This window comes from Phalacrocorax aristotelis, chromosome 4 (assembly GCF_949628215.1).
Source record: "Phalacrocorax aristotelis chromosome 4, bGulAri2.1, whole genome shotgun sequence".
Lineage (NCBI taxonomy): Eukaryota > Metazoa > Chordata > Aves > Suliformes > Phalacrocoracidae > Phalacrocorax > Phalacrocorax aristotelis.
The window spans coordinates 20,344,908-20,357,265 of record NC_134279.1 but is presented as its reverse complement, the minus strand read 5'-3'; the positions used below and the strand labels follow the sequence as shown (position 1 = coordinate 20,357,265).

At 41.5% G+C, this 12,358-nt stretch overlaps 1 protein-coding gene across 1 annotated transcript in view; it reads right to left on the bottom strand.

Annotated features, from left to right (window-relative positions):
* Positions 1-696: 696 nt before the first annotated feature.
* The window catches only part of TBC1D9 (TBC1 domain family member 9), a 52,698-nt gene continuing 41,036 nt past the window's right edge, over positions 697-12,358 (bottom strand). The window contains exons 16-21 of the mRNA XM_075090518.1: positions 11,763-12,003; positions 6,489-6,554; positions 5,147-5,233; positions 4,148-4,222; positions 3,908-4,008; positions 697-2,948 (exon numbers count right to left, since the gene is read on the bottom strand). Coding sequence (XP_074946619.1) covers positions 2,223-2,948; positions 3,908-4,008; positions 4,148-4,222; positions 5,147-5,233; positions 6,489-6,554; positions 11,763-12,003 — 1,296 coding nt within the window. The 3' untranslated portion in view covers positions 697-2,222. The remainder of the gene's footprint in view (positions 2,949-3,907; positions 4,009-4,147; positions 4,223-5,146; positions 5,234-6,488; positions 6,555-11,762; positions 12,004-12,358) is intronic.

The window sequence follows — 12,358 nt, the reverse complement described above, 5'->3', positions numbered from 1 at the left end:
TTATGGCTTCAAATGAATACCATTATTTGATATACGCGTAAAGCAATCGCATAGTCTCATATGCAGAAAGACTATGTTGCTTTTTCATACTGTTACACGAAGTCTACCTATGGCTAAATTATAAACGAGGGAGCTCTACTCCCAACAAAAGAAAAAAAAATCAACAGTAAACTGAGAGGAGGGATCTATGAGCAGTGCTCAGGAATTGACAGCTGTGTTTTGCAAATTAACTTTACATAAACACAAATACAAGTTAAGTTTCAAAAATATAATTCTCTGAATAGAGCACATCCGTGTCTGTTCTGTCACTGCCACGGTTTTGAGGCTGACACCTCAGCTTACCCGTACCCTGTAAAAAACATTCTAACACTTAAAGCCTTAAAAGCATGCCTAGTGAGATACAGCAAAGTGCAGGACAGGTCATAAAATACCTGGGGGTCTTGAACAGTAGTAACAACTATCGTCACCAAATGTGAGCACAGCAGGGAAAACTGTTTAATAAAATCGGGCAGCATGAGAGAAGCGGCCTGTTCCAGATGACATCAAAACCACTCAAGTGTTAAACAAAACCCGGCATGGAAACAACCTGTTTTCGTTCCGAAACCCGGTGTTGAAGATCCGAAGTAATTTGTCAGTGTAATAAAACACAATCACCTACTTTTCTCTCTACCATTACTTTAATAGTTAAAAATCAAATCTGTGCAGAGTGTACTTTATTTGTTCACATTACCTATTTGTGGTTAAAAACCACTTCATCTGACAGTTTAAAAGCATTCTTTTAAAACAAAAGAATTAAACATAGCTTCTGCTAAAAAATCTGCAAGTTACATGGATGCAATATACAGGAGTATAAAAAAAAATCATCAGTATTCTACAGAAAATATTCTCGAAATGGCAAATAAAGATTAGGCTTGTAGGCATGATCCTGAACTGAACAAACGTGAATTAAAAAACAGCTAACAAAATTCTAAAAAAAATCCCAAATATCTGTATAAAAGAAGCAAGGATTCAAAGTGCAGGTGCTCCAGTTTTCATTTTAACATATTATTCTGTAAGTTGATACAGGATACTATTCATTTTATATAAAGTGACAGTGTTCTCCATAAGACTTAAACATTCAGTTACATTATCTTGCGGATTTTTCTCATTACTGCTACTTTACACTGTTATAAATGAAGACTTATGCAATACAGGTTTTTATTTTCTTAATCTAACAAGGATATAATAGGTTGGTGGTAAAGGTTAGTTTTAAAAGCTACGCTATATATGCTGTAGATCCAGCCTTAGAAGTGTATATATATGTATTTTTTTTTAAACTTTTAAAAACAGCTTTCAATTTTTAAAAAGAGACTCTACCAATCTGTTCTGGGACCTGCACACACTGTCTCTGGAGCGCACCAGCAAAATTCCAAGTCCGCTGGTGAGGAATACAGCTCCAGGCAGGGTCATGCCAAAGACCTTCTCCTGGTGGCCACAGCTGGGAAACGGCTTCACCTCTGCTGGGTTTGGCGCAGGCAGAGGCTGCTGCGCCCAGGGAAAGGCAAACCAGGGAAGGCTCTGCCTTCTGTCGGAGCTGAAATCATCACATTTGCCTGATGTGCCAGCTAGGCTTGGGACGGACTTCTCGCTTTTATTTAAGCGTACCGGTCTCAAGCCGAGGAAGTTAGGAGCCAGGCAGGTGTCACTGAAGTGATCTTCCATATATTAAAAAAAATAAAATTGAAGCGTACGTTAAAACCCATTAGCCTCTTCAAAAAAAAAGTTATATGAAATAAAGTTATCCTTCAGGGATGTTGTCTGGAACTTAATTTCACCTGAGGTCCTATTCAGGTTGACAGTGTCCCTTTAAATCTTAAGTACTCTTTTCCCCCCCCCGAGAATCAGATCTCTGTATGCGTCTGTTTTAAAAATGCACATAAAATATTGGCATTAAGTTTACATTTAGAAATTAAGAACTAATCTTTACCATTTTATATTGACAGCAAGGTTAATAATACACACACTTCACTGACAACTGTTATTTTTTTTCTGTATTTTGAATAAAATTCGCATTTGTGTAACATTTCCCACAGAAAGAGCGATTATACTTCAAGATAGTTAAGCTTGCACCCCAACATTTTCACATTAGTGAAAACAACCATGTTTTGAAAATACCAGGGCCTGTGCCAGGTACTAATAAATACAGAATAATAAAAAAAATAAATAAAAAACCCGACTGCCTTTTATCCCGACACAGTCGAGATTTCATAGTCAATGGCCGAGCTTACTGGTTTACCCATCATCCTTACGTTTTTAGCATTAGTGATCCTAGCCATCATGGACACAGGCTTGTCAAAGTACCTAACCAGCGCTGGCTCGGTCAAAAGGGAGGCTAGAAATTGTTCAAAGGTAATGGCCCAGTCTCTGTCAATGCTAGTGCTTCTACGGAGAGAAGCGGTGTGGTTGCTCCGTACCAAAACAGTGTCTTCACCGATGTCCTCGCAGTGCAGCTTTTCTTCTTCATGTGAGCCTGCACTCAGTACTGAGTAGGAGGACATCGAACTATCATCTTTTGTATCGTCATCGGAAATGAGCATGGAAGAGCCGGCTCCGTTGTCCCTGGGAGAAGAGTCTTCGAGCTTAATGTCTTCCATCTGCATGCCCAGGGTGCTGTCGGTGCAAACGGCCTCCTCATCGTTGCCGACGAGGCTGCTTTGGAACGGCTTGTGCTGTTCGAGGGGGTACTGCTGGTGCTCTTTCTTCTGAAACAGCTCGCTCTGAATAGTTTTGCTGCAATGGTTACTGCTGCTGTCTGCCTCTTTTGTGGGCTGCACGCTGAAGAGCTTACCAACCTCACCTATCTCCAAAAGCAAACTGGTCACAGCAGCAGTAGCGTGGTACAGGTCTTGTTCATTGGGGTCTTCACTGAACATATTGTACATTGTCTTGCACAGTTCAATGAACTGTCCCTAAATAAAGAGGGAGGAAACATTAATGAGAAAGCAGGAAACACATCAGGCCGAGATCTACTAAATCAGTTTAAAAACTCTGGAATGGACGTATGACACAAGAGTTTATGCGATTAAACTGAAATTAGAAATAATCTAGGTGCAGGCCAGAAAACATTTTCTATGCCTGGGCAGCCAGAAGTGTTGCCTCTCTCAAAGCTATTTAGAATAAACTGTTGGATGTTTCCTCCAACATATGACAAATTTACTTCTCTGCAGCCACAGGAGGGCAACAGAGGGTGAGCAGTGAGACACCTAACATTCATTTTGGTGGATTTTCTTGTAGGAATGATGCTAAGTATAACTAGGGGTCTGATAAAACTGATGAGAAGTAATGAAAAATGAGAGACCTGCAGCGCTTTTTTAATTGACAGTGGTAACTTAGTTGAGCGCGAGCCTTTTGGAATTCAAAGCTCACGAATTAAATAGGAAGGAGATTTGCTTAGGGCTACCTTAAGTAAGAAGCATTGTTCTACAGGGAGTAAATCTTCCCTATATACTCTGGAGGAAACAGCTCTCCTAGTGGGTCTCCTCCTCCTCAGCAGCTATGGATCAAAGGGAAATTGGACGGACAGTATAAACTACAAAACATAAAATGCTTCTTTCAGGTAATGTGTATGGGACTTTATGAGCTAGCTGGTGATATTCAGTCTCATATCACCCTTTGTCTAGAGATCAAAATAATATGTTAACGTTCCTATATGTGCGTATCTCGTTTTTAGGCTATTTTGGGAGCGGAATGCCAGTTACAGTACATTGAAAACAACTAACTTCTGTAATCAGCTGACTGTTGCTTACTTCTTGCAAAAACGTATCTGCCTCAAAATAAAACCTTTATTCGTCTCGATGTATTGAATATTTATAGGGATGTGAACAAAGTTTGAAGTTAATGTAAAATAAGTAGGTGCCAGCAGAAGTACCTGATTCAGTTTGGGCAAGTCCTTCGTGGTTTTTGCTTTGGATTTATTCTCTTGGCTCCACATTCTCAGATAGTTTCGATTCTCGTGTGAATTCTTCTTGCCTATTGTCAACAAATTACCCAGAGATGCAGGAAAAAGTCCATGAAGAAACCTTAAATTAACACTTTTTTTTTCCATTTTCAAAAGGAGCATCTTTACAAGAAAAGAAAGATGTAACTCAAATGGAGACACCATGCATACCTTTATCCGTTTTCAGACTCACTGTAACAAACCCATCATCCGCTCCTTGTTTGTGCCTGCTGTCTAGGCCAACAACTAGGAAGAGGAGGGGCAGGGGAAGAGAGAGAGAGATCAGTGTGGTTTCAGATACATACTTGCTTTTCATGTGTACAGTGTGAAATAAAGAAAATGTTTACACTCCGGCAAATGCAGAGTAAAAAGGGTGGGGCTAAATGATGATTTTTGCTTATTCGTAAATCTGCTAACAAATTCCATATAATTAATAATATAAATCCTAAGACAGAGACAAATACCATGAAATCTTAGGTTTTGTTGGTGTTCTGCAATGATTAGCCTGTGTTACCACAACATGCTTCTAGCATGATGTATGTTTGGTGGTTATATCAGTGCATCTTCTTTTGTCTATCGGGACTTAAAATTGCCATCTCTAGTATATTAATTCTTATCTGTATTTTCAAACCACCTTCCTTCCCCCTGTAATCTGAAGGATGGGAAATATTTTTGTTGAATCAGAGAGAAACTTAGCATCGAGTGTCTCAAGAAAGAGAATGCCATTTAAGACAACAGCGATGAGACCCAGGTTCTCATTAGGGCACAAAAAGATTTCAAACTGCTAAACTACATTTTGATGCATCTTTTGGCTTCAGTTTTTTAGAGTATTTTAAGTTCTGATCCAAATTTATCTTGAAAGCCAATATATTTATTCTCATTCTCCATCAAGGCATATATGCCACACTTATCACAAAATTACTTCTATTGCAACACACTGATGACATTATTCTGAGAGTACTTCGGCAAGGCACAAGGCAGGGGAGTTCTCAGTGTACACACGCCTGCACCTGTAAGGATATCAAAATATATACAAAGATGGCATACTTCTTTTTACAGACAATACTTCACTTACAACGTTTAATCCAATAAAAAAGTAGCTTCCTAAAAAGACATGTTGTCTGAAATGCATTACCTCATCTTTTCATGCCCGAGACAAAAGATGCCTACCGTGTGTACATTCTGGTGTGATGTCTTCAAAAAAGTACTGAGTAGCTTCAAAAGCAGAGTCTGGCTCTTCTTGCTCAGGGGATGGATCTAAGCAATGTAATAGAGTTCTTTCATTAAAAATTCCACCCTTTAATTAAAAACTAGAACATATTTTCATTGATAATTTAGAACGTCAGTTTCTAGAAGTGTGAGGGTGTGATGGGTTGGGAATCATTTGTTTTCAGCTCACAGGAGATGAACAACCAGACACCTGTGCTCTCTTCTCTCCAATATCCAATGCTGTCTGACTAACAGACCAAAGCGCTGTTTGCCTTCAGAGGCTGGCTTGCCCATCTTCTCATGCCTACTTCCATTACTTTCTTATGTACAGCTCAGCGTGTCCTAAGCAGGGTATGAACACTTTCCTAGCTGGAAACAGTCTGTCATGGTTTATATGAGCTTACCCGTCCCCGAATACCAGAAGTTGCATTCTTAAAAATTAATCTCTTCTGTTACAGTTCTATAAAATTGCATTTTTTTTTTCCAGTTAAATTAGCGAATCACTCAAGCCTACCTCCAGCAAAGCCAGCTGGGAGCAATCAGGGGCACATGTTCAAAGCACGTGAAGATTAATGTCCCCTCAAAGCTTTTAGATATCTTTACCAGAGGATGTAAATGAGCATGAGAATTAAACTACCCAAACAGTTACAACATACTTAAATCACAGATACAGTGAGGACAGAAATAATTTCTTTATGCCACACGCGTGACAAGCCAGAGAGGATGTAGTTTCAGGACATCATTTTCTTCACAGGCAATAGTGTTTTGAGATGTTTCCATCCCCTCTCCACCCTAAACTGCCTTTCTCACTTAGCTGAGTCCAACATTTTGTAAAGCTCCATAGAAGACACATCTATGAAACGATCTGGAGCTTCCCTCTGCAAACAGTTGTATCAGCCCAGAGGGGAAACCAAGAAGAAAGCCCAGGGACAGGAGCGAGTAGCCAGGGCATGTAGGAACATTTTAAGCTAGCTTCACCCTTAAATAAAGGGCATTGTGGTAACAAGTGCTGAAGTGAGCTCTATTTGTATGCATGGGGGAAGCCACCAACCCCTGCTAAACAGGCAAGAGATACATATAAATGGCCTGTTTGTGGCCGGAGCAGGAGAGGGCTCCATGCATGCTTTCAGACTTCCCAAATCCATGTCTCATTATGGTTGAAGCGCTCTTATTTTACTGGTACATAAACAGCTACAATAATTCCCACAGATTAATTTTTAGTTGGGAAAGCTAGTCATAAACAACTCTGCTCCGCATTTCTGATCTCAACAAGATGACAGCTATTTTAACGTCGTTTACTTACCAGGTAAAACATGCATTTTATACAGTAGCTTCAGCTTCTCTGTAAGATCTCCATGGCATGCTGCACCTAAACAGCATTATATATAGTATGTTAATACTCAGCATTCAATGCCATTCCGTTTATTATTGCTACAATATTTCATTTTAGAAGCTGCTACGTTCACTCTGGGAAGCACCATACTACCTTTACAGCCTGAAACCATAAGGCAGTCACTTGACTTTTAAGATCATATGGTCTGCAGTAGAAATAGCAAGAGACACAGACCACCTTACCCTGAATTTTGTACTTCAACTTTGAGTCCTTCATTAAATGTCTATTTTATAACACTCAAAAATAATCTGTGATCATCACATTACCACTCAGAAAGGCCTCCAGCCGAAAGTTAAGATGACCTTTTTGTGTGGACTTCAAACTTTCTGATCTGAGGATCCAAAATAACATGACAAGATTTAGAAAAATAATATATTTACCAAAAAAAGAGAGAAATTCAAATGAACAGCATTTATCACAGCTTAGCCATGGACTAAACTGTCCAGGCAATACTTTCTATTGATTTATCCACCTCAATCCTTATTCCTTTCCGGTCTACACTACAATCAGCTGTATAAAATCCAAGTGGTCTATTGTAGCCCCTCCTTCCAATTACTTAAATGGATATTAGTTCATTTTAAAGTACTGAAATGACCGATAATCAGACTTCTTCATAAATCTTACTTGTTATGATGTGTAATTAATAAGTGAAATTACCTTCGTTAATTAGGTTATGCACAGATTTGTTTTACCTTACAGGCTACTGTGTCAACTTACCTCTGCTATGCATACTACAAAGGGTCGTTTGGCAACTGCTAACAACCAGAGTCTACTGTAAAGCTTAAGACTACAATAAATACAGATGTTAGGCCAAAAAATTGAGTACACCTACATTAGCCATTTTGCTTTCAACTTGGTCCTTTTCAAGCACAAAACCTCCTCATATTCCTACCCCGTGTCCCACACCGGACAGATAATGCCTTCTCTTCTGGTGAAACCAGGCTATGCACCCTGGTACCATGTGAACTGTGTCACTGCTAAAGGCCACATGAAACAACCAAAGCACAGAACGGGCTGCAGTTCTGCATCCTCCAGCAACAGGTAGGGATGCATTCACCAAAATAGGATTCAGGACACAGGATATATGGTGACACATGTAGGCTTGTTTCTCTCTCTGTCCCTAGATGTGAAAAGAACTGAAAAAGTTCAACTGATACTGCTTTTCACTTCTTGCCTGAGATGAATCTGTGGGTGCTTCCTAATGCCAGGCCCTTTTTCCCCTCAAAACATATGTGAATGAAGACAGCGCAATGTGTGACAAGTCTACCAAAGATGTTATCTGGGCTCTCTCAGAGACACCTCTCTGGGTCTCCCCCAGGGGAGGTCAGACAGTTTTACAAAGGGAAGAACAGCCTACTGGCAATTTGCAGGAACTGCCTGACAGTTAGCTGCAGTGGGCTACCCAAGATCTGAGGATTGATGCTGTATTAAATGATAAAAAAAATTAGGCTACATTCATAAAGCCAACAGAAGGAAGCAGACCTCTGGTAGATACGCCCCTATAATGGAGAGTTAGGAGAGACCTTTGTACAGTGGATAGCTCAGCTCAGGCCACCATTTTGACCTGCACGCTATAGTACAGGGATAATTTCATAGGAGAGCCCAGAGAATTCAGTGGCCTCCTGCGTGGCCCCTGCAGCCCTGAACAGCAAAGCAGATGACCCTGCTGAGGGCCTTGTGAACAGCACTGGGGAGGTGGTAAGACCATTCTTAGTCCCAATCAGAAATACTTCCTTCCTGGCACTCTGGAGTCACACGCCTTAAAACCTTCGACAACTTTCAACAAGACTTGACTTTTTGCAGTACAAGTCTCAGATGATGCATGACCAGTTTTTATCCAGAATTTTTAAATTTACTTTGTGGTGAGAGAAGAAACTGTGCTTGGAAGAGAACAACAGTGAAAGCTGTCACCTTCACACTACAGCCAATGTCCTCATACACACCTGCTCTTACACCTCTCAGGGCTTGACCACCTCATCCCTTTTCATGGCCTGGCTAGGAACAACCCTCACTGAGCCCCCTTTCAGACTGTTCTCCTTCTGTCCACACTATGCAGGTGTCAAGACTTTTCTAGGCAAAATGTCATGCGTGCACAGTTTTGCCCCTGTCTTCTAGGAGGCCGTTAACAAATTAATTGAACAGGTTAGAACTTTATTCTGTTAATATAAAACTTAGTAGCAACATAAAAGTGTTGGCTTCAGTTGCCCTTCTCTTGAACACAGGTGGAGCAGTGTGGAGTGTCTGTACAGCATTCAGCTTCCTGAAAGGAGCTGAGGAGTGGTGAGCTTAATGCTCTGCTTGCAGAACATCCTCCTGCAACCTGTGCTTAGAGAAAGTCTGTTTTCAGGGCAGGGGGAAAACAAACCAAACACTCGTGTACCCCTTGAGAGAGACAGTTTTCATGGTGCTGACTTTTGCACGAGGTTGTGGCGAGCCCTGCAGTCACCAGCAGTCACTGGAGAGGAGGAGGAGCTGCATGCTCTGTGGAGGGAATATTGCAAAAACGTGACGGGAGGCAGGTGGCCACTTTGAGTCCGTGGAAATTGCTCTAGCTTATTGGGATCCCGAGTCAACAACGGACATGCTATAATCCAGCGTGGCACAGGGGTGCGGGTGAGCTTCTTCACCAGTGAATACCCCAAACAGCTCACAACCACAGCTCAGAAGCAAGGCTGACAACCCCTTCTAAGCAGCACAACTCCTAGAGCAAACTAATCAGGACCTCTCCTTTATTTGAACTTGCAGTAACATGACACAGAGTAAACGTAGAGAAGAATAGGCCAGGCTGTTCCAACTTTGCTCAGCTGAGGGCCCAGAGGGACCTGAACAGGAGGTTCTTGAGTTATTTGCTGCAGGGGCTATGAAAAGGAAATGGAGATTCCCAGTTGCAGTTACTACGCTCTCATATCCCAAGGATTTCATGCTGATGCAGAAGCTGGGACACACAGCAGCTCTTTTTACTTCCTCTTCGTGGAGCTCCTAGAAGCAGTCCATGGCATCAAAAAGAGGCTTCAAGGGAACAAATCCTTATGGCTACATGGAATAAGGCCATTGAAAGAGTTGTGAAACAGAAATGCTTCAGGTGCCATAGCTACTTCAGCTGTCAACAAGCACTCCCTGAGATGGGCTGGCCCTTGGAAGTACTTCAATAGGATGCTTCCTTTAGGAAAGAGAGTAACCAGGGCCAGAGTCCAACACTGCTGTTTGGACACAGAAAGAAGAGAGAGGACAGTGCCCACAGGTCACCTACAGAATGCCCATACTCTGACCATGCTTTCCGGGACAGCCACAAGGAAAAGGCAACACAGTCCCCTGTTGACAAGACACATCTTCTCCAACAGAAGATACTCCTCATTTAGGAGGTTTTCCTAGCCAAGGCATGTTGGGTTGATGAGGCAGACTGAAGCAGCTGATGTCTGTGGAATTTTTAAAAGTCCTGGGGCATGGTGAAATATGCTCAAGCAAATCCCATGTTGTTTTTGTTGACTGCATTGTTACCATTTATGTGCTTCTTTAACAAAAACGGGACTGAGAGGCTTGACTTTTTTTTAAAAAAAGTTTTCAAGCAATGCCACATTGGGCTTAGTTTCTGAAAAAATGTGGTTTTGTAGAATGAGCATTTCGATCGTTTAGCCCATTGAAGACTTTAGCTCAGACATGCTGGTTTATAGCCACATTTGTGCATTTTACATCCATTTCTGTTCATAGTTCTCAACACAGTTCCTTGTTCTTATTATTGGACCTAAAAAAAAGAATGCTGTTTCAACCAATAACTGGTTGCTTAGTATTAAGAGCACCCTGTAAGCAGCAAGAGTAGTTAATCCATGGGTGATGTCTCAAAAGGCCATTAAGTGTTACCCAGCAAACAGTTCTTCAAATACAATTCAGAACTGCATCACAGGAAGCACTGTTTTTCTGGATGGTGTGAAGGGAAGGTGTGCAATCAGTGTTACTGTCACATAGCTACTTTGCACCTGTGAGAGAACAGGTGTTACCGTTGCTGTACAGAGGTTTAAATGCAAGGCTGCATTTAGAGTCCTGATGCGTAAATACTGTTAAAAATAGTTGCTGAAAGCCAGATTAGGAAACCTTTTCTCTCTTGAAAAGGATCAAATTGTAAAGCTGGAGGAAATGTCAGGTTGTCATGAAATAACACAATAGATGGTGAAATGTTGGTCACTTATAAGGACTAATTCCTGCTATATTCAAAAAAGGGGTGACCAGCTCCTGCCTCATTTTTGCTTCTTCATGTTAATCCTAGGGCTTGCGCATTCCCTCTGTTGCGATATTGACTTTCATGTCTTGAAATCTTGCTTCTTCAAGACTTGCATGGGCCATAACCTCCATTAATGACATTCAGCCTCCCTATCTGACCTGTACCTCCACTTTCTCCTTTTCAGGTGACTTCCATCCTGCTCTGTTAGCCTGCAGCCCTGGTTATTGATTTCAGAAGCAATATGGGTAGTACCTCTCACTGCATATACTGTGAAGTGCAATACCTTCCCCTCACACAGGGACACATGTATGTGGGATGTCAGCAGCCTTCCAAAGAGAAGAACTTTTATTCAGGGGCAAACAAAACAAGCATCCTCACTCTATCCTTCCCCTGCTCCTTATACGTGCACATAAAATTTCTCAAAAGTCTTCTTTCTGAACAACCGAGGGAGCAAATGCTGCCTCTCTCCCCTTTCCAGAGCTGGTAGCACTGACAAAAGGTATAAATTCCCAACTTCCCCTGAAAGTTTAAGGAGCAGACAAAATACAGTGTCACTGAGAGAGGAACATATAAAAGGCTTTCCCAAAGGAAATACTTCGATTAGAAGTAATCACACCATTAAGCACACAAGTTTCAGGTCATTTTTGTGTTGAGAGTTAGTGGGCAGGGAGATCCTCAGACCCCAGTGATTTGTGGTCCATGTGCGGTCTTTCTGATACACCACTGGCTAATGTAGATGCACCTACTGAGACCTGCCTAAACCCCACTGGGGACCACTGTTGCAGGCATGACAAAATGAACTGAACAGTAGCATAAACAGCTCTTAAAACAAAGGTGACATGCATATTGGCATACATCAAACTCAAACTCATTATCTGATAGCTAATATAACAACTGTGTTTCTGGAGGACTGGCCTTTAGAAACTAACTTCTTTGGTCAGATTATTGAGCGTGCTGTGAATTCTTACTTAGCCCAGAGACGAATTCACGGAAGTTGATGAGCAAGTCTCCGTTTTCATCAAGAAGCCTGAATAAGCGCGCAGCTAATACATCTGAATGAGTTCCACATGCCCAAGGAAAGAGGAGAGCGAACATCCCCTTGAACTGCTCGAAGTCAATACGGTACTGCTCCAGATAGGGCAGGCTGGGATCATGCCGGTCAATAGCATTGCTGTTTCCTCCCCAGTAGCAGCTAGTCAGATGTTCTGCCTGAACAGAAGGCAAATACTGTGAGGTTGTCATCACCTCTGTAAACAACTCATCACTATCAATGACAAAAAAATCCAAACAACTCACACACACACACATTCTTAAAACAACGTAAGACTCCCATCTACCTAGCCCTTGCACTTCTGCAAGAGGTTTCTCCTCTAACCAGCACAAAGACATCCCTCTACAAAAAAAAAAAAAAAAAAAGATTATAAAGCAGAACTTTTCTGCCTCCCAGGCAGATGAAACATATAATACCTGTATTGGACAGAGCAGTAAGCAGCTGGGACTTGTACATATACACAGGCTTGTTGTGCTTAATTACCATCTTCAACCTCACCACACAGTCAAGTCA